Source organism: Topomyia yanbarensis, chromosome 3 (genome assembly GCF_030247195.1).
Source record: "Topomyia yanbarensis strain Yona2022 chromosome 3, ASM3024719v1, whole genome shotgun sequence".
Lineage (NCBI taxonomy): Eukaryota > Metazoa > Arthropoda > Insecta > Diptera > Culicidae > Topomyia > Topomyia yanbarensis.
Genome location: NC_080672.1, coordinates 55,534,427 through 55,560,629, shown reverse-complemented (window position 1 = coordinate 55,560,629; position 26,203 = coordinate 55,534,427). Strand labels below are relative to the sequence as shown.

The following is a 26,203-nucleotide window of genomic DNA, read 5'->3' as shown; positions in this document are numbered from 1 at the left end:
CTACCTTTAACGGGATAGAGGTTTTGGTATCGCCGGGTTCTTCTAGTTTGTTCTCCTCATTAGATGTTGTATTTTGTTGTTCCATGATCATGCTGTAACTGGGCACCTAAAATGTTATACAAAGTTCAATAAATTCTCTGCCTTCAGCCTAACTGTTTTTGTTTGTTTTTATATTTTCAGTATTTAAGAATTATTCGAATCGTCAAACTGTGACTCAGTTTTGCCCACACAATTGGATCATTAAAGCTGTACGTTGTTGAACTTTATTGATGTAATGTCAAATAAAATACTTAGAATGTTACTTAAATAGCTCCAACATCTAATCCTTTTTGTTCCCAACAATTGTGTTCATGTAGAATATTACCCCGCTTCGAGATACAAATTGAATCGACATGTTAAGGTTTAGAGATATACTATACCACCACGACACGCTTCAACTAACCTTAACATTCTGACCGAGCCCAGAATGGACCAATACACAGAAATTAATTCCTCAGACCACCCTTATTCTTGTCTACGACGAATGCGAGATTTATTCGAAAGCGATTCGAACGAATAGTAAGCCCATCTGCTGTCGTAAACGGGAATACAAACCACATTCGAACGAATCTCACATTCGTCGTAAACAAGAATAAGAGTGATAACCATTCCCCAGGAATTTTTAGTAAGATGGGAAAAGCACTCATATTGCTTTGAATTGCAAAAAATTGAAACCCCCGTTCCTGGAATCGAATAAAACAGTGTTATGGGTTTCACTTGTTGGCAGATTTTGAAATATTAGTATATAGAGTTATACGGTGAAGCTAAAGTTTTTCCAACTACCTAGTTTAGTCGTTTTGCCCGATTTACTCGAGCATAAAGATTGATTCCTTCTTTCAAATATGAGCAGTTCTTTGGATCCGTTATAATTGAAACCAGGCCCGTGCGCAGAAAATTCTCAAAGGGGTGGTTTTGATGTTTTTACGTTTCCTATAAAAGAAAGGTATAGAAACCATCAAGTTTTGATTTTGCAGAGGCGCGGAGGCAAATCTTGTGTAACATTCGGTTTGTCTCAACCAATTGGGTCAATGTTCGTTGTATAGAAGGAATTTTCAACAGACACTGCTGCCTGCAGGCTCATGCAGTGACCTACCGAATAAATCTAATTTCTTGTTTCTCGCAATCATCATATTACTTCAGGATTGACTGTGCTCTGGCTTTTCATATTTTGTGTTAATCTTTCATCTTTTTTCCATTGCTGCTTTTTCTTGCTTGCTGTCCAACCTTCGCGATATAACTGACCTGCTATAATGATTTACATCTCTTTACAACCACCTTCGTAGATTTTCTCATTCTTCTTGGTGCGTTTATTTGCTAGCTGTTGCTGAGAGTTCCTCGGCAGCGGTATTTCTCCCGATGGCCATTTTCGTGAGCCATTCAGCTGATAGCTAATGCGACGGAGAGATCATCGACAGAGAAATTTCTCCAGTTCACGATATCCCTATTTTCTCCGACTTCGTGTTGTTTGTTCGTGTTCGTTTTCTCCTGTTGCTAACTCGATAACCGACCTTTGCTATGTAACTGGTCTACTCACAACTGTTCCTAATATCAAAACTTATCAAGATGTGAACCTATCCGACGATGTGACTTAAATCCCTTTCCAGTCACCATCGCAAGGGCTATTCCTTGCTTTCTTCAACGACTTGTTTCTAGAGTTTTCTAGTTTTTTTCCTGACCAGGAAGTAATTTTTTTTAAGTAATCCAAAACGCACATGGAATGGGTTTGAACCCCCAAATCCCTTCCCTTGCACACGGGCCTGATAGCAACATTGTTACGGTTTCACCTCTCACGCCGTTGCTGTGGTTGTATCTTTCCCACTTTCATCACAGCAAGGAGACTGCTGAAAAAATGTCCAATAAATGCCTAAAGTGCAACGAGGAGATAAAGGTTATTGTTCCGACTGGAGGAACGTTAGTGGAACGTGGAGGGCTGAGTCACTACAAAGAAATTCTCTGGATTCTTCGCGGACTTCAGCTGGGGTTCTTTTTCCTTCCGGGTGGACTGTATGGTTGAGAGCAATCGCAATGGCCACTTGAGGACCGTTCCGGCGATGCTCAAACGAATGACGCTGACTGGTGGCGTATAAAAACTAAATGAAAAACCTTGTTTCGATGACACTAATTTTACTCCTTTATTAGGTTGCTGCTGCTTCGTGGTTGAAACTGAACTGAAACTGTTGCTGCTTTGCAGCGCAAATTTATATGCTAGAAGGAAGGAAATAAGTCACATCATTAATAATACATCAACATTAATACAACTACGCTGATACACGAACAGTGCAGTGCGACACCGCTCAATTATCGTTGCGCAAAGGGGAAACAGTATATGCTGTGACGGATGGAACATACTCCCGCCGGTTGGAACTACGTGACAACAGATTCGTCGTCGGATGGAGATGCGATGGAGTTGTCTTCGATGGGAAGAACGGAAAGCTTGTTGACCGGACGGCGGAAAGTAGAACCATCGACAAAAATATCCACTACTCGAACTAGGCCTTCAGCATCAGGGTGGACAGCGGTGATATGTCCCAGCTTCCAGTTTAAAGGTGGCTGTGTCTTGTCGTGGAGAAGAACAACTATTCCGGGGCGTAGATTCGGCATCATTCTTAGATTCTTTTTCCGTGGCTGCAACGTGTTGAGATAATCCCGTCTCCAAGCACGCCAAAAGTGCTCACGCATGAGCTGCAAATGCTGCCATCGACTCAAACGGTTGACTTTGATGTCTTCCAGAGACGGCTCGGCTGGTGTGATGAGCGGACGACCTATCAGGTAATGTGCTGGTGTAATCACTTGTGGATCAGCTGGATCGGTGGAGATACTGAATAGAGGGCGAGAATTCAACACGGCTTCTATTTCCGTGAGAATAGTTGCCAATTCTTCAAACGTTAACCGCGCATTACCGACGACTCGCTTCAGGTGAGTTTTTGCCGACTTCACTGCCGCTTCCCACAGTCCGCCAAATTCAGGGGCGTCAGGAGGGATGAAATGCCACTCGATTTCACGTGCTGCGCAAAACTGCTGAACTTGATCGAACATCTGTTGATCTCGAAAAAGATGATACAGCTGGTTCAACTCGTGGTTCGCTCCCTTAAAGTTGGTTGCATTATCAGAATGCAACTGCTGTACCAATCCTCTACGACTGATGAAGCGTCTGAGTGATGCTAGGAACGCATCCGTCGTCAGATCAGAAACCGCTTCGAGGTGTACGGCCTTGGTGGTCATGCAAACATACACTGCTACATACGCCTTGACGAGTTTGGGACGATAGGTTCCTTGCTTTACCAACAAAGGACCAGCGTAGTCCACACCAGTCACTGCGAATGGTGGAGATGGCACGATTCGTGATTGCGGAAGATTCCCCATCAGCTGCGTTGTGGCTCCCGGTCTCACACGAAAGCATTTTACGCATTTGCGAGTAATCTGCCTCACAGTAGAACGAGCCTTGAGCGGCCAGTACCGCTGTCGAATTGCGTTGATGAGCGCTGATTGGCCCGGATGAAGCAGCTCGATGTGCATCGTCCTGATTAGCATCGTCGTGATGGGATCCTTGTCGGGCAATATGATTGGATGCTTTGATGCATATGGCAACTTGGAGTGAATGAGTCGGCCTCCGACTCGGAGCAAGCCATCTCGGATGAATGGACGAAGATTTCCGATTCGCTTGCAATTTTTATTGGACTGAAGGCGTTCAAATTCGTGTGCCAATTGAACGTGCTGGGAAATCTTGATGAGCACCTCCGTCGAGCGCTGCAATTCTCGGATGGTCAAATAAGGAGTGAGAATACGATCGAGGAAATGCTTCTGCTGGCAATTGTTGACGAACCTCAAAACATATGCCATGATGCGTTGTACCTTGCGAAAGTTGCTGAATTTAGTTACAAACGGAAAGAGTTCGACCTTCACAGCTGGCGTAGCGATGACCAATTTCATCTCTGGAAGCAGCTGATCAGGAACTTCTTCTGGATCTTCTAATTTGTAGTAGGTTGATCTAAGTAACACGGGGCCGTTCCACCATAGTTCGTTGTTGAGTAATTGTTCCGGTAACTGACCTCGCGATACCACGTCAGCTGGATTGCTTCCCGAACGAACGTAACACCACTTGAAGTTTCCGGTGGTTCTCTGGATCTCTGCCACGCGATTTCGCACAAAAACTTGCAGACGATCGGCAGGCTTCTTCAGCCAGGCCAGGACGATTGTGCTATCGGACCAGAGAACAATTTCTCGGAACGTCATCTGTATGGCTTGTAGTACCTTTTCCAGCAGGCGAGTTAGCAGTAGAGCAGCACACAATTCCTTCTTCGGGATGGTTACTTCATGCAGTGGTGCAACCTTTGATTTGCTGCTGAGTAGTTTCAATTGTGCCGAACCATCGGCGGAAATACTGCGCACGTAAATGCAGGCACCATACGCAACGGCAGAAGCATCAGCAAACCCATGAAGTTCGTAGGCCACGGCATTCGGAAAAGTCACACATCGTGGCACCTGAATAAAATTTAGATGAGGCAGAGATTCTTGCAACAGTCGCCATTGTTGTTGGAATTGTTCATTCAGGATGTCATCCCATCCTGCGTTGGTCTTCCATAGCTGCTGCATCAGAATCTTGGCGACCACGATCACCGGTGAGAACAATCCCAATGGATCAAAAAACCTTGCAATCTCGGAGTATATGATCCGTTTGGTCGCTGGTTGAGCCGGCGTTGACAATTGTTGATTTTGATGAGCGATGAGAAGCTGATCGTTATTTGGATCCCACAGTAAGCCAAGAACCCTTATTGCTTCGTTGGCACCATATTCCTGCAAGGTGAACTGCTTTTCACGTTCTTCGACTGGAATACACTGCATAAACTCATCCGAGTTGGAGCACCATTTGTGCACGGGAAAACAACCTCGGGCGAGCATCTGCTTTAATTGGCGATGGCATTCAATGGCTTCCTCGATGGTATCCGCACCAGATAACACGTCGTCGATATAACAATCCTCTTTTACGATACGAGCACCAATGGGAAAGTCTGCTGACTCATCTTCAGCGAGCTGGAGCAAACATCGGGTGGCTTGATATGGAGCGGATGCTGTGCCGTACGTGACAGTATCCAATTCTAAAACACGTAGCGGTTGAGTTGGCTGCTCTCTCCAAAATATTCTCTGGTAGCACGTGTCTTCCGGGGCCACAAGTATTTGCCGATACATTTTTGTTATGTCCGCCGAAAAGACAACAGCATGCTTCCGGAAACTCAGCATGATGGAAAACAGATCCCTCTGAACAATGGGACCAACCTTGAGTACTTCGTTGAGCGATAGCTTTGGTGACGATGACTTGGCGCTTGCGACGAACACCACACGACACTTGGTGCTGGAGCTATGTGGTCGAAGAACGGCGTGGTGTGGCATATAGTACATTGCCCGATTGGATTGATCATTGGACTCCTTCACTTCGTGACAATGTCCAAGAGCCTCGTACTCGCGAATGAAATCAACATACTGGGATCGAAGTTCGGCGTCACGCTGCAGCTGTTTTTCAAGTATCAGGAATCGCTTCAAAGCTAAGGCACGACAATCATCAATCTGGTTAACATTTTCCTTCAGAGGTAGGCTAACGACAAATCGTCCATTTGGATTGCGATTGTGAGTGGAAAGGAAATGTGTTTCACATGACTGCTCTTCTACAGACAGCGGCGTAACATCGGGAACTTCTTCAACACTCCAGAACTGGTGCATCAACTTTTCCACACGGGCAATGGATGCGAACAGCTCAGCTCCGACTAGCATGTCGATCTTCTCAGGCTTATGGAACTCAGGATCGGCTAAATGAATCCCTTGGGGGATGTTCCATTCGATGACGTCAATCTTGACAGATGGAATTGTGCCCGTCACCTTTGGTGTAACCAAACATTCGATGTTGGCATGGAAATCTTCATAACGGGAACAGAATTTCACGAAAACCTTGTCTCGAGCAAGCGTTTTCAAGGCGTTTATGCCGGTAATTGCAACATTGGCTCGTTTCTTAGGGATCCCAAGGATGTCTGCCATTTTCTCGGACACGAAATTTACCTGAGAACCGCTGTCGAGCAACACACGGCACTCATGTGGCTGATTATGTCGATCAATGGCGTGTACTATTGCAGTTAGTAGCAGCACTATCTTTGATGACTGCCCATAGTTGCATGAACAGGCTGTCGAAACTGGTGGATCTTCTTTAGGAGCAGTGCTCGAATTCAAAACAGGAACTGGAGTCGCAACGTTAGCCGATTCTGGTACCTGCTGGGTGGGTACCTTCGTACGTCCATCCTGGCTGCACCCTTCGACACTATCATCGTGGAGTATAGTGTGATGACGCTTCTGACACTTTCTGCAGCTGTTGTTGGATGGACATCTGTTCGATCGATGGCCTTTGCGCAGGCAGTTGAAACATGCACCCGCTGCTCGAATCTTCTCACTCTTCTGGGATGCATTCAAGTTCTTCAACGTGGCACACTGGTAGTTGAAATGCGCACCACCACAAAGCTCACACATTTCTGCCTGATTCGTGTTGACCGTCGTAGTAGCGTAACTCTTCTGGATTGGTGCCTTCGGTACTACTGTGACGAACTTCGATTTGGGGACTGGCGTCGGTGCAACTGGTGTAGAAGTCTCGCAGTTTTCCAAAATTTGGCATCTTGAGGCATCTTGAGCGATGGTCGACTCATACTTAGGCAATTCACCTCGTTTAAGAGTTGATTCCCAAGCCTTGCGCGTCGCTTTGTCCAGTGCATTCGTAATGGTGTAAACAACCATGTGCTCCGAAATGCCGATGAGCTGCTGATTCAAATACCGGAGGCTTTCTACGTGACGTGTAGACTCATCTAAAAGGGCTCGCAAATCCTTATACGACTCACCTGACATCCTTTTGAGTTGGAGCAATCCTCTTATGTGTGACTCGACGATGACACGTTGATTTTCGTATCGCTCTGTCAGCACAGCCCATGCTTGCTGATAGTTACCAGCGCTGATGATGTTTTCATCCAAAACTCCAGCCACCGCACCCACAAGAGCCTTGTCCAGGTGGTACAATTTTATTGCATCGGTGTCTGCTGAGTTGGCCATTAGGTCCTGGAAAACTGCTTTGAATTTTGGCCAATTTGCATACATCCCATCGAAGGTAGGAATCGGTGCCTTCAATGGTTGCTGTTGAATTACAACTTGCGGTGCGGTCGGTGGCAGAATAGCATCATTTTTCATCTGGATTATTATTCCTTCAATTGCCGTGGAGAGGTAATCATGTAGATCTTCAAAAGCGTCGCAGGCTCTTTCCTGTTCTGCCACTTTTTCATCCGGAACGGGCGCCATTATGTCGTTTTGGATGCTGTTAAACTCGGCATAAGCATTGGCAAGTTTGCTGCTCATAACGTTAAGCTGGGCTAATTCGAAATGCCGGACGTCTCGGAAAGTCGAATGTAACCGCACCAATTTGCGGTGTACCTGGCTTCGCTGTCGGAAAAGTCCGGTCAGTTCCTTCGTGGTGGCGGCATCAGCTGCTATTTCCGAATCCTGAAAACCACGAAAAGATTCACTTTCACTTCGTGTGGGTGATGGTAACGGTGGAATCACATTTTCATCTTCAGGATTCACTAAAGGTATGGGCGGTGAGTGTCCGACTGGCATTGTTCTTAAAACACGTGCGGCTAACAAATTTGAACATGCACGGACACGTTTTGGCTTCCTTCTCACACGCGCAACGGCTATTGAACAGGATTAAACACGTACGCGCGTTGCTTGTTTTTCCTTCTTGCGCGAGCGACGCTCTGATCGCGATCGAACAGGATTAAACACGTTCTGCGTTGGCTCACACCGAACGAATGAAATGCAGCAACACAGGTGGAAAAAATTTAATCCTTACGATTTCGTTTGGCGTCGAAGCGGCTACTTGATGGCTCGATCCGGCGGCTTGATCTTCATCCGGCTCGAAGGACCAAGATGTTCCGACTGGAGGAACGTTAGTGGAACGTGGAGGGCTGAGTCACTACAAAGAAATTCTCTGGATTCTTCGCGGACTTCAGCTGGTGTTCTTTTTCCTTCCGGGTGGACTGTATGGTTGAGAGCAATCGCAATGGCCACTTGAGGACCGTTCCGGCGATGCTCAAACGAATGACGCTGACTGGTGACGTATAAAAACTAAATGAAAAACCTTGTTTCGATGACACTAATTTTACTCCTTTATTAGGTTGCTGCTGCTTCGTGGTTGAAACTGAACTGAAACTGTTGCTGCTTTGCAGCGCAAATTTATATGCTAGAAGGAAGGAAATAAGTCACATCATTAATAATACATCAACATTAATACAACTACGCTGATACACGAACAGTGCAGTGCGACACCGCTCAATTATCGTTGCGCAAAGGGGAAACAGTATATGCTGTGACGGATGGAACAGTTATTCCTCTTGTTAAAAAACTGTTTTAATTCACCTAGTGGTGCAAATTTACCTTTCTCATTTGTCCAAACTACCATTCCATGGCTAGTTATGTTCAATATAATGGTGGAAATGTATATTGAATATTCACATACATACGATTGATCGACAGTCACGAACTTGAGATGCTATGTGTCGACGCTGAAACACTTGAAATCAGTGGCGAATCCAGGAAAAGAGTCTGGGAGGTACAGACCCCGCCAAAAAATTTCAACTTGTTAAGCAATTTTAATTTAGTTTCAAACTCAAAATCATTTCAAACCAAATTTTTACCGGTTTTTATTGAATGCGGTTATTGCGTATTACGCGTAATGTGTTCATTTCCAACCAACTAGGAAATTTTATTCTGGATCTTCTCCTGCTTGAACCAAAAATATATAGTATTAGGGGAGAGGTGGGTTTATATAACTATGTTTATTTAGGCCCAAATGCAGTAGCTCAACGAGGCAGATTATTCAATTTTTAGGCATATTACAGGTGTTAGTGGGGGAAGGGAAAGGCCGTATTTTAGTAAGGGAAGAGGTAGAAAGTTGGTTGGTTAATCATTGTGGCTGATATGCACACTTTGTTGTAGTGGTTTCCAGCTTCTAATCGCAGGGGCGAGGGGAGGGTCGATATTTCGGATAATTATTGGTACTCCGATGCTGTCATGATGCTCTGGATGGACGGTTATCAAAGAAGGGTATGCATCGTAGACTCGTGAAACAATGTCATATTGTAGATACATGGTAAAGTTGATGGGGTTCTATTGTGAATGAGAGGGGAAAATGTATTAAACTTGGACATCAATAGTTTTCAAAAGGATTCAGATAAGACAAACGTAGGGGTGGTCACGACTTGCCAGGACGTCCCGGACTGGCACATAGGGTGATCTACCTCGGGCCCGAAGGGAATCTATTAGTTGGGACCTGGCAGCACAGTACTCTGCGCACAGCCAAACAACATGCTCGATGTCGTGATAGTCGTTCTCACAAACAATGATTACTGTCAGCAATCCCTATACGACGGAGATGCGCATCAAACGTGTAATGGTTGGACAGGAACCTGGACGTCGTACGAATAAAACCCCGGTTCATATCCAAGCGCTTAAACCAAAAATGAGTTGATACCTTCGGGATAATGGAATGTAGCCACCGTCCCAGATGCTCCATGAAGTTTGCCAACATTCGAGCGTCCTCTGACGAGAGATACTGAAAAATTCATTGAAGCAAATTGATCTTTCGTAAGTGTCGCCTTCTAATGCGCCCACCTTGGCTAAAGAGTCTGCCTTCTCATTGCCCGCAAAAGAACAATGTGACGGGACCCATACCAAGGTAATCTGGTAAGATTTTTCAGATAAAGCACTCAGATATTCCCGTATTTTCCCCAGAAAATACGATGAGTGCTTTCCAGGCTTCGCCGCACGGATGGCCTCAATGGAGCTGAGACTGCCCGAGACGATGAAGTAATAATCAGCGGCAGGGTGTCAATGATCCCGAGAGTATATTGAGTGGCAGCTAATTCTGCGACGAAAATTGAAGCAGGATCATAGAGTTTGAATGAGGCAGCAATATTTTCGTTGGAGATACCGAAGCCCGTAAACACGTCGAGAATTGATCCGTCAGTGTAGAACATTTTACCCCAGTCGACTTGATGGTATTTATTATAGAAAATATTTGGGATCACTTGTGGGCGAATGTGATACGGGATTCCACAAATCTCTTCCTTCATGGATGTATCGAAAAATACAGTTGGATCAGAAGTATCTAAGAGATGAGCACGGTTAACGTTATACGAAGATGAATTGATGTTATGTGCCATGTAATCGAAGTACAAGGACATGAATCGGGTCTGAGAATTAAGCTCGACAAGCCTTTCGAAAATTGCAATCACCAATGGGTTCAAAATATCGCATCGAATACGCAAACAGCGATACTCGATTCTCTCTAGTTTGATGAAATGTGTGCTCGCAACGGAGCGAAAGCAGAAACATCCGTACTCCATCACTGATAATATCGTTGTTTAGTACAGCCTGATTAGGTCTCCTGGGTGGGCACCACACCATGTTCCGGTTATTGTACGGAGAAAGTTGATCCTTTGTTGGCACTTCTGTTTCAGATACCTAATGTGACATCCCCAGGTACCTTTAGCGTCGAACCAGACCCCGAGATATTTGAATATTGAAACCTGAGCAATAGTTTTATCCACTAACTGAAGCTGTAGTTTCGCTGGTTCACGCTTCCTTGAAAATACGACTAGCTCAGTTTTCTCCGTGGAGAACTCGATACCCAGCTGGAGAGCCCAAGCAGACAAATTGTCCAAGGTATTTTGCAGTGGTCCTTGCAAGTCGACGGTCTAGGGACCTGTAATAGACACCACAGCGTCATCTGCAAGCCTTAGCGTGCAGGAATTGACAAGACATTCGTCAATGTCATTCACGTAAAAATTGTAGAGAAGAGGGCTTAGACATGAGCCCTGAGGAAGGCTCATGTAGCTAAAACGTGATGTCGATAAATCACCATGCGAGAAATGCATTTGTTTTTCAGATAACAGGTCTAGCAAAAAGTTATTTAAAATTGGTGAAAGACCATGCTGGTGCAACTTCTCATAAATAATGTTGATAGAAACTGAATCAAAAGCCCCCGTAATATCCAAGAATACTGATGCCATCTGCTCTTTGTTAGCATATGCCATTTGAATTTCTGTTGAGAGCAACGCAAGGCAATTGTTCGTCCCTTTGCCTTTGCGGAAGCCAAATTCTGTATCTGACAGCAAGCCATTTGCTTCGACCCAATTGTCGAGGCGAAACAAGATCATTTTCTCGAATAACTTCCGGATACAGGATAGCATTGCAATCGGTCGATACGAGTTGTGGTCGGAGGCTGGTTTTCCTGGTTTTTGGATGGCGATGACACTCACTTGTCTCCAATCATGTGGGACAATGTTACCCTCAAGAAACTTATTAAATAAATTCAACAAGCGTCTCTTGGCAGAGTCTGGTAGATTCTTCAACAAGTTGAATTTGATTCTGTCTGGCCCTGGATCTTTATTGTTACATGATAAGAGAGAAAGTGAGAACTCCACCATCGAAAACGGTGTTTCGTTCGCGGTATTGTAAGGCGATGCGGCGCGGTAGATTTTCTGTGCCGGGGCGGAATCCGGACAAACCTTCTTGGCGAAATCGAATATCCAACGGTTTGAATATTCCACGCTCTCGTTAGTACTGTTTCGGTTTCGCATACGTCGGGCCGTGCCCCAAAGAGTGCTCATCGATGTTTCTCTTGTTAACCCGTCGACAAACCGGCGCCAATAACGTTTCTTGGCTTTCATTAAACTTTTCATTCGCTTTTCTAATATCGCGTACAGTCGATAGCTAGTGACTAACCCGTCGTTCCGGAAGGCTTTATACGCGGCAGCCTTCTCCGCGTACACGTCTGAACACTCTTTGTCCCACCACGGGTTGGGAGAACGTTCTTGGGTGTTCCCGTCGGGTACTCGTTTCGTCTGAGTTTGAATCGCGATATCGAGAATCGAGTTGGACAAAAACTTATACTCTTCCTCCGGGGGAAGTACCTGTGTTGAATCGATAGTTTTGGATATCTCAGCAGCGTAGCTCTTCCAATCAATGTTTCGTGTGAGGTCATAGGTAACATTGATTGATTCCGAAGGTACGGTGAATGCAATTACAGTCGGTAGGTGGTCACTACCGTGGGGATCAGATATTACCTTCCACTTGCAATCTAACCGTAGTGATGTCGAGCATAAAGATATATCCAGTGCACTTGCTTGCGCAGGTTGTCTAGGAATCCGTGTCATTTCCCCTGTATTCAGAATTGTCATATTGAAGTTGTCACAAAGGTCTTGAATTGTCGAGGATCGATTATCGTCGTACAGACAGCCCCACCCCGTACCGTGGGAGTTAAAGTTTCCAAGAAGCAGGCGGGGTGAGGGAAGCTGTTCAATCACGTTGGAGAGTCTTCGATATCCCATCATGACCCTAGGAGGAATGTAAATAGAAGGAATGCAAAGATCTTTGCCTTTGACTGTTGTTTGACAAGCGACAACTTCAATGCGTCGAAAGGAGATTGATTCGATTGAAGGAGTAGCACTTTTGATCCCTAAAAGTACCCCTCCATATGAGTCTTCTCGATCCAAGCGGATAATGTTAAAATCGTGGAAGTTGAGGTTTATATTGGAAGTAAGCCATGTTCCACATAGGAAAAAGGCAGCACAATTATTGTAATTTAGCAAATGTTTTAATGAATCAATTTTGGGGATAATACTTCTGCAGTTCCACTGTAAAACAGTGATCAGATCCGTGATTCCGTTTAATAAGTTAGCCATCGAAGGATACGATCGCTGCAAGGAGGGGCCATTGTTCAGTCAACTGTTTTAAAAATGTTCTTACTGTTGGTAGAATAGCAACCAGCAAGCTTTTCAGCGGATCGGTAATGTTGAAAGCTGTGAATATCCAGTCCACAATGTCAGAGAATTTAAGGAATCCCGTTTTGGGTTGAGTTTCTGACTGTAAAATGGCAGCACTTGGGATTTTTGGTGCCCCGGGGAGTGCTGGGACTCCTGGTTGTATCTCAATTTCCCAAAACCAGGAGGTATTATCTTCGGATTTGTGGCAGCACTTCCAGTTGATGAATTATTTTTATTTTGTACCCTTGTTTGGGACAACCTAGGACCCTTACGAGGAAGTTCAGGTGAGTTTTGATTAGCTCTTTTCCTAGAGTTTCCAAGCAGAGCTATAGAATGCCCCTCGCAAGAGTCGTTAGTGGCGTTATCGTCAGTTGGCAAGAGAACGAATGGGTTTTCGGAGATAAGTGGAACAGCTCTTTTAAGCATTTCTGCGTAAGAGCGTCTGGAGCGATCTTTGGCGAATCACTTCAGTTTATCCGCGCGAAGTTTGTACGTTGGGCATGTCAAAAGTGCATGTGGATTCTCCCCACAGTAAACACACTTCTCAGCGGGCCTACTGCAAGTATCATCCGCATGGCGTTCCCCACATTTACCGCACCGTTGCTTGTTGCTACAGTAGGTGACCGTGTGACCTAGCTGCTTGCAATTGGAACAATTCATGACCCGCGGTACAAACAGATGTATCGCACTTTTGGGCTCATTTATTTAACCCATCCAGTGGCATCAGTTAATCAGTCTCGTCGGAAAGCCATGTCCAAGCATTTTCTGCCAGCCTAAGTTTGTTTCGTTGCACTGAATCGCACGTTGCCTTAAAATAAAAAAAAACGGATTAGGCAAGCTGTATTTCCGAAATTTATTCGGGATATGCATTCTAAGAAGAAAAAATTTGGGATCGAGAGCCATGTCTTTGTTGTATTCATCTTCATAAGGCCGTAACCAACACTGGTAAATTTTGTTTTTTTACATTTACTGGCGCTAAAATTTCCAATAATAACATACATCTCCTAAGGACAATGAAAGTTTAAAGCACAGGTGCATGAAAATGCTGATTCCATTTTCGAATCGAAGCCTACAGTGGTTCGCTCTGAATCATCATTTTTTATGGCTTTAATAAATATTAGAGCGACCCTCGGGCGACATGGATCTGAAACCGAAGTCAGCATTAGTTTGGAGGAGAGCGAGTAAAGGCGCTTTAACGTAGGCTTAATGAGCCAGGGCAAGGTGTAAATACCTCTGTCCCATCCCAAAGGACCAAAGGAGTGACATTAACCTTCCTAGCAAAGTCACTCCCAACGTTTTTTTTTCTAACCACCTATAAACTGAAACGCTCGGTACGGTTGTCCTCGTTTCTTCCTCATTCAAGTTTTACAACGATTCGTTGGTTGAATTGTTCATTGAATGAATAATTCAATTGCCGTATAATATTGAAACATGTGGTGCTAAAATTTCCAGGCTGTGAAACTGTTTCAAAATAGAAATCTGGCACTCATTTGCACGGTTTGCTAAATAAAAACAAGTTCTTCGAAAACGCTCAAAATTTTAGTTGTCGAATTCAGTAAAGCGCTACAAAAAATACCAAGAGATATACTACATTGAGGGTTTTATTTATATTTCGAGAAATAAATAAATAAGTCATACCTATTTAAAATGGATTTTCCGGTACCACCAAATATCCCATAAAAGAGTAATGTAGGTCAGTTAAGGATCCACCCATACTTTTAAAATGTTGTATAGAAATTATCCACTTTGGTTACATCTTGATCGGCCTACAGGAAATCACATTGATCTGTTTTCCAAAATAACACGCATCTTTTTAAATTAAAAATAGTTGAAAGAATCCAGCCAGCCAAAAGGGAATGAGTCTCACCCACTTGGATGTCAAGACGGCATACTTACATGGTGAGCTTGAGGAGGAGTTGTTTATGCGTCAGCCACCAGGGTTTGAAGTTTCCTTGCCGGCAAATATGGTATGCAGATTGAAGCGTAGCATATATGGCTTGAAACAGAGCGCGCGTTGTTGGAACCACGGACTACATGAAGTACTAATCCAACTAGGCTTTCGCAGGAGTCATGTTGATGCATGCTTGTTCATTAAGGAGGCAGGAACTCAAAAAATCTTTCTATTGGTCTAAGTCGATGACATTGTTTTGGGTTGCGAAGATGAAACGATTGCTTCTGAAATCATTGAAGAGTTGCGGAAATGTTTGGATATTGGAAACCTCGGTGCTTTGAGGAACTTTTTGGGAATGGATATCGAATATGTTGGGGGAAAATGCAGTATTAATTTGAAAGGATACATCGAGATGCACACCGATTTGGGATGTCTAATGCAAAGCCTGCGAGAACACCGATGGATGAAGATTTTTTTGAAACTGCAAGACGATGAAAAACTAGAAGATAAATCTTTGTATCGAAGCTTGATTGGTGCATTATTGTACATTGCTGTACATGTACGACCGGACTTCTATTTTAGGTCGCCGAATTAGTTGTCCTACTTATTGTATACGCCCTTTGCGTATAACAGCGACTTTCATAAGATAACGCTATGTAACGTTTTCAAAAGAACATTGAATATAATATCGGCAGAGCCGTCACTTTTGTTTGAACTCTTAACCCAGCTAGTTCGCCTTCTCTCTCTCCGAAACCCCTTATTTATAGGATAGCTACCGTGATAAAATAAGTAAGTATAAAGTTATTAAAGTGGCGACGAGATAAAATCCGAAAAGTGCAAAGTGCGTGCACGAAGAAAATCAGTGAAGTGATTAATCCGAAAACAAAGTGATCACCCGAAAAAGTGGGTTATATCCGAAACTGATTAAGTGGAAAAAGCACATTTTTTTTTGGGAAACACCATTTTGTAAACGACAATACAATAAAAGATTTTCTTTCCAATCGACAATTGTGCCAACGGCACAAAAGCATTCTTTTATTTTAACAATTTTATTTGTTTTGACAAGAAACTAATTGGTTTTGTTTGCATTATTTTCACAGCAATTGTGTGCATTTCTCGCGACTTGTGCGTGCCGAGGGTACAAGCGAAGGCTCGGGTACGGCAAACAGGCCGCAGTGAAGAGGAGACAATTATTTTACCCCATCGCCGTTAGCAGTCGGTTCATCTAGGGTGGCGTCGGCAATAGTGGACTACGGATAATTTGGAGTAAGGTGTAGCATAGTACAATTACTATAGCCAAACGACAATCAGGGTGAGAATTCACTAAGGAAACACGGGTGAGTCGATTCAATTATTATTCATATTTTTTTTATATAATTATCGGCATCTGGGACTAAATTTGAAAACTTATTTGTTCCAATTTTTATCAGAAACATGGCCCATTTAAGCATGGCGTCATCCATCGAACCCTACCGCAAGGGTGTCTCTTTCGGTGATTGGGTCGACAGATTAGAATTTTGTTTCGTTGCAAATAATGTTGACGAAAACCTGAAAAAGGCCCATTTTATTACATTGGCCGGTCCTCTTGTTTATGCAGAATTGAAACTGCAATACCCGGTAGAAAATTTGAACAATGTGTCGTATAACGACATGGTTAAAAAGTTGAAGAATAGATTTGACAAAAAGCCTTCTTGCTTAGTACAACGTTTGAAATTCTCAAACAGGGTTCAGCAACCAGATGAGTCGCTTGAGGACTATGTGTTATCCGTCAAACTGCAGGCGGAGTTCTGTTCCTTTGGTGAATTTAAGAATCAGGCAATTCGCGACCGTATTATTTCGGGCATTAGGGACACTCGACTTCAAGAGAAAATTCTGAATGAAGATGAAGATTTAAACGTAGAAGCAACTGAAAAAATCATTATGACTTGGGAAATGGCGAAGTGCAACGCCAAATCATTGGGAATAGAAAACAAAACAGAATCTCTTGCTCCTTTGAATGCAATAAGACGCCCAAGAGGGTTAATGTTGGAGAAACTGGGAGCTACACTGGAGGCAGCCAGGGTAGCAAATCAACCAGGTTCTTCCAAAGTTCCCATAAGGGACAGGTTAGGTTTCACGCCTTATGCTCGGAATAGTCCGCGTTACAGAGGGAACAATCAAAACTCAAGAATGACTGAATGGAACAACGGCCTAGATAAGGTAAAAAAAGACCATTCTCAATTAATTTGTGATTTTTGCGGAAAGAAAGGTCATATAAAGAAGAAATGCTTTAGGTTGAAGAACTTACACCGCGACGCAGTAAAATTTGTAGACTCATGGAATGAACCTGGACCCAACACGGACCGGAGCCTCAGCGAGTTGTTCGACAGGATGCGAGCTGACGACGTCGAAAGCGACAACAATGATGATAAAGGTGACGTTCAATGTATGTTAGTGTCGTCCATTAATAAAATTAATAACCCTTGTTTAGTTAATGTAATCATGGAAGGAAAATCTATCCAAATGGAAGTTGATTGTGGTTCTTCAGTAACCGTTATGGGAAAACAGCAATATGAATCGAACTTTAATATTCCCCTAAAAAAATCGGATAAACGATTATTGGTTGTGAATGGGGATAAACTTAAAATATGGGGTGAAACAAAGGTTTCAGTGATGCTTGGAGGAAAACAAGCTAGTTTGACTTTGGTAGTTTTAGATTGTAAAAATAGTTTTGTACCTTTACTTGGACGTGACAGTTTAGATGTATTCTTCAATAATTGGAGAAACTTTTTTGGTAATTCGTTGGAAATCAACAATATAAATTATGGGAATAATACGGACCTGATAACAGATTTGAAACAAAAATATGCAGATGTGTTTATCAAAGATTTTTCTTCGCCTATAGTGGGTTTCGTGGCGGATTTGGTGCTCAGTAACGAGGAACCAATTTTTAAAAAAGCATATAATGTTCCTTATAGATTGAAGGATAAAGTGTTGAATTATTTACAAAAGTTGGAAGATGAAAAAGTAATTACTCCGATCAAAACGAGCCAATGGGCGTCTCCTGTAGTGATCGTGATAAAAAAAAATAATGATATTAGATTGGTTATAGACTGCAAAGTTTCTATAAATAAATTATTGATTCCAAATACCTACCCATTGCCGTCGGCTCAGGATTTATTTGCTGGGTTGGCAGGGTGTAAAGTATTCTGCTCTTTAGATCTGGAGGGCGCTTACACACAGTTGTCCTTATCAGAAAAGTCTAGGAAATTCATGGTAATCAACACTATTAAAGGGTTATATACCTATAATAGGTTGCCGCAAGGAGCATCATCCAGTGCTTCAATTTTCCAACAAGTGATGGACCAAGTTTTACAAGGAATTGAATATACATACTGTTATTTGGATGATGTTCTTATTGCTGGTAAAAATTTACAGGATTGCTTGGGGAAATTGGAATTAGTTTTGACTAAATTGTCGGCAGCGAATATAAAAGTAAATTGGGAAAAGTGCAAGTTTTTTGTTACTGAATTACCTTATTTAGGACACATAATTAGTGAAAAGGGTTTGTTGCCGTGTCCAAGTAAGATATCGACTATTAAGGAAGCAAAGGTACCAAAGAACGTACAAGAATTGAAATCTTTTCTGGGGCTCATAAACTATTATCACAAGTTTATACCACATTTGTCATCAAAACTATATTACTTGTATAATCTTTTAAAAAATGATACTAAATACGTATGGGACGCTAATTGCGATAAGGCCTTTGAAGAAAGTAAAAAATCATTGATAGCGACGAATTTCTTAGAATTTTTTGATCCAAACAAACCCATAGTGGTTGTTGCTGATGCTTCGAGCTATGGCCTTGGTGGAGTAATTGCTCACACTATAGATGGAATTGAAAAGCCGATATGCTTCACTTCCTTCTCTTTGAATTCAGCGCAGAAAAACTATCCAATCTTACACTTAGAAGCCTTGGCTCTGGTTTCCACAATAAAAAAATTTCATAAATACCTTTACGGACAAAAATTTTTTGTTTTCACTGATCACAAACCTTTAGTTGGCATTTTTGGTAAGGAAGGCGGAAACTCCCTTTTTGTAACGAGACTCCACCGATATATTTTGGAAATTTCTATATATAATTTTGAAATTCAATACCGACCATCCGCCAAAATGGGCAATGCAGATTTCTGTTCCAGATTTCCATTAGAACAGAAAATTCCAGAAGAATATGATAAAGAGTTTGTCAGAAGTATTAATTTTACGAAAGAGTTGCCCATTGATCACATTAAAATAGGTCAAATGACTAATGGTGATGAGTTTTTACAGACAATTATTAGATACATTCGCTGCGGTTGGCCCAAAAGAGTCGATAAACGTTTCATCAATGTTTTCTCTAATCATCAAGAATTAGAGATTGTTGACGAATGCTTAATGTATCAGAATAGGGTAGTTATACCACAGCTAATGCAGAACGAAACATTAAAGCTCTTACATGCGAACCACGCAGGAATGGTGAAAATGAAGCAGCTAGCTAGGCGCTCGGTTTATTGGTATGGTCTTAATTCAGATATAGAACGGTTTGTTAAATCTTGTCATGAATGTAACAGTATGGCGATAGAACCAAATTCAAAAGTGGAATCCAAATGGATTCCTACAATTCGACCGTTTAGCAGAATTCATATTGATTTCTTTCATTTTGAACATCATACCTTTTTACTTATGGTAGATAGCTATTCAAAATGGGTTGAAATAGACTGGATGAAAAATGGCACGGACGCAGGAAAAGTTCTGAAGAAACTTGTTGCTTTATTTGCTAGATTTGGGTTACCGGATGTTTTAGTATCGGACGGCGGTCCTCCGTTCAATTCCTTCAATTTTGTCGGGTTTCTGGAAAGACAAGGTATAAAAGTATTTAAAAGTCCGCCATATCATCCTTCAAGTAATGGTCAGGCAGAAAGATTAGTCAGAACTGTTAAAGAAGTTATGAAGAAGTTCCTTATGGATCCAGAAACTAAAGGATTGGACCTGGAAGATCAGATAAATTTATTTTTATTTACATATAGAAACACTTGTTTGATAAATGATAGACAATTTCCATCTGAAAAAGTTTTATCATATGCACCTAAAACGCTTATTGATTTACTAAATCCAAAAAAGCAATTTAAAAGACAACTATCTATACCAAATCCTTCTGTGGATGAAAAATCATCTTTAAATGCTCCTACGATTGTAGGAGGGCATATTAACGATATTTTTGACAATCTGATAGAAGGTGATGAAGTGTGGTACAAGAACCATAACCCACATCAGCACATGCGTTGGTTAAAAGCAATATTTTTAAAACGTTTCTCTAAAAACACATTCCAGATTACGATTGGAAACGTGCCAACAATGGCACACCGTACTCAGCTAAGAGTTCCTGATTCCGGCCAGAGAAGACCAAACGTGATCTCAAGATACAGACCGGCCAAAGGGACGGAGTGTGTAGAGACAAACATGAACAGTGAGGATGAAGGAGGATTCAAAGGATTTAGTGAACTCGAATTGGAGAGGAGAGGAACGAAGAGGAAATTGCAGGCATTAATACTGCCGACGGAACGGTCGGGGATAGAACCACGACGATCGAAAAGATTACGTACCACAAAGGTGGATTCGAATTTTGTTTACAAATAGGAAAGAGAAAAGACTAATGTCAAATTATACTGTGAAATTTACACAAATTCAAGAAAGCTTGATCTCGAACTAGTTTGAATTGAAAAACTAATCGAATTTTAAATAATCTAAGTGTTTGAAATATACATAAGAATTGTTTTAGTTTTAAGCAAAAAAAAATATAAAAGGTGAAGAGCTATTGTATACGCCCTTTGCGTATAACAGCGACTTTCATAAGATAACGCTATGTAACGTTTTCAAAAGAACATTGAATATAATATCGGCAGAGCCGTCACTTTTGTTTGAACTCTTAACCCAGCTAGTTCGCCTTCTCTCTCTCCGAAACCCCTTATTTATAGGATAGCTACCGTGATAAAATAAGTAAGTATAAAGTTATTAAACTACTCAACTAGACTGGACGGCGGCAAAAAGAATATTAAGATACCTTCTGGGGACTAAAGATTGGAAGTTGGAGTTCAACGACAAACTTAACGACATGTTTGGTTTCACAGATGCGGATGACTCGGAAGTCTACATCAGGATGTGTATTCATTTTTGGAGGAGCTGCGATCAGTTCGGCGAGCAAAAAGCAAACGGCGGTTACATTGTCCTCGATGGAAGCGGAATACGTCACCTTGAGTGAGGCTTGCAAAGAAGTTGTTTGGCTAAAAGCATTATTGTGTGTGTGGTGCTATTCGAAGATAATCAGAGCTGTATAGGTTTCGTAAAATCTGAAAGAGCTTCAAGGCGATCAAAGCATATCGAGACAAGAGAATAGTTTGTGAGAGATCTTTGTAATCAAGCAAAGATTCGTCTGGTGTATCGATCTACTGATATAATGGCAGCGGACATCTTGACAAAACCGTTAGGAGTGCTGAAACTACATCTTTTTGTTGAGATGCTGGATTTGAAATCGGCAGCACAATCAAGCGACTCACACTGAGGAGGAGTGTTGTGAATTTCAGTGAGAGACCTCTCGCACATACCTTTGTTGTTTTTAGAACAGATTATAACAGCGGAAACGCAGCCTACTTCAAGAGATATACATATATACTTTCACAAAGCAGCGTGTAGAGAAAATGTAGGTACAGTTCTGACAGTCAACTGAATTCGTCCGATAGATGAAGTCGACAATAAATCTTCCTTACTTCATTAAAATATAAAAGTATTATTTTAATTGTTTGTTGGCCATAATTCTTAAAACATAATATAAATACATCTGTCCCATCGCAGGAAGATAGAACCAAAAGAGCGACTTTAACATTCTGAGCCAAGTCATTTCCAACGATTTATGAAACCCCTTTGAACTGAAACGGATGGTACGTTTGTCCACATTTCTTCCTTATTCAAGGTTCAAAACGATTCGTTTGATTTAATGGTTGTGCCACATACCATATGTGCCACAAACAGTAATATTGACAAAAAATCTGAACTTTTTCAGGATCCCTACATGTATTGGCTGTGTATGTGTAGATTAGACTAGGCTACTTAGTAACTTTCAATGTACTGCACAAAATTACACATTGTTTGCACTGCCGTTCTACGTATAATTGTCCCATGTATTTTGGGAATACCACAGTACATGGGGCAATTAAGCTTATAACGGTAGTTCACTAATCACCCAACCACAATAATAACCGTGTCCGAAATTAATTCTGTTGGATAGGAGATGACAACAGCCCAACTGAGCAGCTTAAAGCAATATAAAAACTATCTTGTATTCACCATTTATTCTAACATTAGCAATATTCACTGTTGTGTATTGATCCACATGTCATGGGTTCAAGCATGTTCTCAAGTATTGAAAACCCAATGTGTTCGTAACATATTTATTTCTGTGTAATATATACCCATAATTTTATTGTGGTAAAATCAATTCCTGGATGATGTTTCCTGATCCGACACTACTGAATGTTTCTCGACAAACATATGATAACGGCGTAAAAAACAACTGTCAAAGTCACTCAAAGCAGCTTTTCATAGTTGGTTTGTACGTAGTAATCATATGTTTATCGAGAATTGTTCGTATTTAATACTACAACTCTCAGTAAATTTCCGTCTTTCAGGGATTAGTTTAGTTCATTCTGCGTGGTGAAAGAATAGCGATGACGAAATTTTGCTCCACACTGTACTGTTATCGTATTGAAAACGAAATTCTTTTCCACATACTTCACACTTTCTGTGATTTTCCTTTTGCGTGCTTCGCTAGGTGACGTTCTAAGCTGATGCCATGTTTAAGTTTCTTTCCACAAACGTTACATGTGTAATGCTTTTCCATTGTGTGAGTCAGTTTGTGAGATTGAAGTCTAGTCCCCGAAGATACACCTTTCCCACATACATCACAGTGCTTGTGGGCAGCGAGGTAAAGCGGTGTATTGAATCCTTTCCCACACACGTCACAGCTGAAACGTATCTCATCTGAATGAATATACGAGTGCTTTTTCAGCTTGCTGGGTTGATGGAATCTCCATCCACAGACTTCACATTTGTACAGTTTTTCTCCCGAATGAATTTTTTTATGATCATTAAGCTGGTTACCTCTATGAAAAGCTTTCCCACACACATCACATGTGTGAGATCTTTCACTGTGAGACTTCATGTGTTCTTTGAGCACACCGAGTCCACGATAGCCCTTTCCACATATGGCACATATGTCAGGTTTTCTAGTTTCGCGCTTTAGCTTGAGATATGCCTGTTTGCTGCACGTAGAAGGCTCATTCGTGTTCCGGTAAGTTCCCTGGTGGATCGACAGGTTCCTGGGCGATGAAAAGTGCCTCCCACATGCTTCACAGCTGAAACGTTTCCTATCTGAGTGAATGATCATGTGGTTTTTCAGCAGGGTAGCTTGCTGAAATGCTTTTCCACATACTTCACATGCGTGTGATTTTTCAAGCGTGTGGGTTCTCTTATGAGCTTTGAGCTGGCTGACTATATGATATGTTTTCTCACATACGTCACATTTGTAAGATTTTCCGTTGTGAGAGTTCATATGTTCTTTCAGTCGACTAAACCAACGGTATTCTTTTCCACATATGTCACATATGTAAGGGTTTTCATTCTGGTTGTTACGACCCTTTTTCTGTCGCTCCTTTTTCGTGTGATCCACTCGGTGATAGTTAAGCAGGGATTCAAACAAAAACACTTCGCCACAAATCTCACATTGGTGGCCAACGGTATCCGCTATCGGCTGTACGGATTCTGCTGTTTTGGCTGGTGCTTCTTTTATTTCGATTTCCTCTATCTTAATCTCAAAGTAGGTGTCGAGTTGGACAGGTTGTTCTGCTTGGTTTTCCTCGTTCGATTTTGGATTTTGCTGCTCCATGATCATGTTGTAGTTGGACACCTAAAATGTTGAACAATGTTCAGTAAGATTTCTTTCTTTTTGCTTATGCTAACTGTGCTATACTTGAATACAGAGGTGACGCGTGGTTCCACCGTCAACCAATGGGACCAATGAATTTGTGACAGGAAACTGTTCGCCGGATCTGAGCAAAACAAATTGGTTGTCAAAACCCATTAATGAATTGTTCAACAAAAGTCTTATAGAATGCTCAATTTACCGTAGAACAAGATAACATCAGTAGACATATTTTCAGTATGTAAATGCAAAAAACAAACAATTTCTGTGAAGCAAAAGTAGACGGTTCATTATTATCGTTGAACCAACTAAATACATACGCGCTTACTAGTATGTCCCAAGGGCAGAAACATTTTGCTAGGCTACCCAAGAAAACAAGCGTACAACCGACAGCTATGAACTTATGATGCAATGTGTTTAAAAATTATAAAGCGCTTTCGTTTTGCACACAGCTCCAACGCCCATGTGGACATCGCAACAATGCACGCTGGTTCAATATTTGATTTGAACCGGTGCAAAAGAGAATAGAAAAAGCATTCACCCATGACACTCACCCTGCTATTCCATCCATCGCTCATCAAGATGGCTCCATCCAGAGCATGCGGTGAGAGTACGTGCCAGTTTCTGGTTGAACCGGTCATGGGAAAGCAGAAAATCTCTGAATTCTACTCGCTGGAGACGCTAAGTTGGTTTATGGTTCAGATCAAATCTAGAGCTTCTATTCAAAACGACACATCTACAATGAGTGACTCTCTTTGTTTTCTTTCTCTTTCGATTTTTAACGACGTAACTATATCACTTATCACTTATTTCACAGTACAGATCGAAAGACAGTGGTTTTGGCTAGGATATTATGCAAAGAGTTGAGGGATAAATGTTAAAGCGACCGAATTACATATTAACAGAAGAGAAAGTAAACAAAGAGTCGCTCATTGTAGGTATGTCGTTTTGAAAAAAATGCTCTAGAAATTGTCTAACTTCAAGGTTGGATATTATTACTTTCATTTAAAATAGTTATCGTGCTACTGTTAGCTCAAAATGGGTTTCGAGTCGGCTGATCTTGGCAACCTGTTCAATGAACAGGTTGAACGTACCGACGCGTCGCCTCTGCTTGAATAGCTAAGAGATCAGCACTTTGTTTTGCGTATGTACTATCGAAATACGAAATTCAGAATGTTTAACTCATTTTTCATATTGGATGAAGCCCCCACGCAATGGAGAGTTCTTAATCGTCTAATGAGTCCTCCGTTGGTCGAATTGTTCAACAGACGGCCCTTTTTGGACTCCCGAACATAAATGGAGGGTACCAAAATCATAATTTTCACCGTAGCCGTACAATAATTCACAGTAAAGCCAACTGTGTAGGCAAATTACAAAAAAGAAACAAACTTTAATACATCATCTCATTATAAATTTGACGTTTGCAGTCAAAAAGGGGGTGAGTATGTATATCTTAACATAAGTAATTTTAATCCACAGAGTGATATAATTGCACGTTTCGTATTCGATCTCCCGAGGAGTGCATCACAACTATTGCTGGTCTTAGTATGGGGCATAATTCGAACGACCAGAGACTGGAGGTGGGACAACGGACTTACAGGAGGGACGAATCCCAAGAATTACCGCTATGAACGGACGCAGAGAGCAGCCCTGAACGACACACAACAAGGAACGTTGCACCTGTAAGGAATGCTGCGACTAGGAGACGCCAGTCGCTCACACTTATGAGGACGCAGAGGCATAGGATCATGGGGACGACGAAGACGAACAAATTAGTGATTCACACTTTACTATATCTCTGTCTATGTAAGTACGGCCGAAAACTCGAAATCGCAATTGCGCTACTGCCGGACAGTTGCATATTAGATGATATGAGGTTCCGTAGTTGGATTCACAAAGAGCGCGCTGAATAATTGCCATGTGATAGTTGAATTTGCAGTTCTGTTCAAAGTCCTGGTCAGCATGCCGCGGTTGAATTTCAAATGTAGGAGATTTTTCGAAATCACTGGGCACTGTCGTTCTAAAAACGCCTTAGTTTAGTGACATTTTTGTAGATATCTACAACAATCGCGATGTCCGAATTGTCGAAATCGACAGGGCAGGCTTAGGACCAACGAATTCAATCGCTGCACCTGTCCTGGCCAATTCGTCAGCCCAATCATTTGCAGTAATACCGGAATGTCCGGGCACCCAGGCAAGGTAAATCGTGTTGACAATGCTTAGTTGAAGAAGATTTAAGTTCGGTACTATTAAATATTGTTTTCTCACCGAACATAACTTCCCTACTAACACTGGCTTTCGGATGAACTACTTGACACTACTGACTGTTGATTGAAATAAGAGACCGGCTCTTGTTTATTGGATCTATTTAAACTGCATGACTCGACTTATCGAGCCATGCACACTAAATTCTTATTGCCCATGAAGGGGTGT

General features: G+C 42.0%; 3 protein-coding genes across 12 annotated transcripts in view; 1 reads left to right on the top strand and 2 right to left on the bottom strand.

Annotated features, from left to right (window-relative positions):
* LOC131693735 (zinc finger protein 728-like) overlaps window positions 1–26,203 on the bottom strand; it is a 49,035-nt gene that overhangs the window by 14,047 nt on the left and 8,785 nt on the right. For 4 of the 7 annotated variants that reach the window (XR_009306309.1, XR_009306308.1, XM_058981839.1 and 1 more), the window contains exon 3: window positions 5–106. The exons of 1 other annotated variant lie outside the window; for it this stretch is intronic. Coding sequence is in view for 4 of the 6 variants with exons in the window: in XM_058981839.1 (XP_058837822.1) it covers window positions 5–91 (87 nt within the window). In the remaining 2 variants the exon portion in view is untranslated. Of the gene's footprint in view, window positions 1–4; window positions 107–22,559; window positions 23,756–26,203 lie in introns of those variants that run through there. 2 more of the 7 variants (XM_058981846.1, XM_058981847.1) reach the window with 1 other exon arrangement.
* On the bottom strand, window positions 2,826–7,677 carry LOC131686943 (uncharacterized). The gene is made up of 2 exons (XM_058970973.1): window positions 2,940–7,677; window positions 2,826–2,857 (listed from the first exon to the last, which is right to left on the bottom strand). The coding sequence occupies exons 1-2, from the start codon at window positions 7,675–7,677 to the stop codon at window positions 2,826–2,828; spliced, it is 4,770 nt and encodes a 1,589-aa protein (XP_058826956.1).
* LOC131693733 (uncharacterized protein K02A2.6-like) lies at window positions 15,400–21,569 on the top strand. Of its 4 annotated transcripts, XR_009306307.1 has the most exons (4): window positions 15,400–15,567; window positions 15,879–16,115; window positions 20,128–20,793; window positions 20,925–21,569. XR_009306307.1 is itself a non-coding variant. In XM_058981835.1 (3 exons), the coding sequence occupies exon 3, from the start codon at window positions 17,149–17,151 to the stop codon at window positions 20,431–20,433; it is 3,285 nt and encodes a 1,094-aa protein (XP_058837818.1). In that variant the 5' UTR covers window positions 15,400–15,567; window positions 15,879–16,115; window positions 17,052–17,148; the 3' UTR covers window positions 20,434–20,726. The 4 variants fall into 4 exon arrangements, 3 of the variants coding, with proteins under 3 accessions (XP_058837818.1, XP_058837819.1, XP_058837820.1); XM_058981835.1 differs by lacking the exon at window positions 20,925–21,569 and having other exon boundaries at window positions 17,052–20,726; XM_058981836.1 differs by lacking the exons at window positions 15,400–15,567; window positions 15,879–16,115; window positions 20,925–21,569 and adding an exon at window positions 16,204–16,977 and having other exon boundaries at window positions 17,052–20,726.

Coding starts and splice junctions, on each gene's coding strand:
- LOC131686943 (XM_058970973.1), bottom strand. CDS start 7,677: ATGCCAGTCGGACACTCACCGCCCATACCTTTAGTGAATCCTGAAGAT. Junction 2,858..2,939: donor TCACCTGAAGCGAGTCGTCG/GTAATGCGCGGT, acceptor CCCTCTATTCAG/TATCTCCACCGATCCAGCTG.
- LOC131693733 (XM_058981835.1), top strand. CDS start 17,149: ATGCGAGCTGACGACGTCGAAAGCGACAACAATGATGATAAAGGTGAC.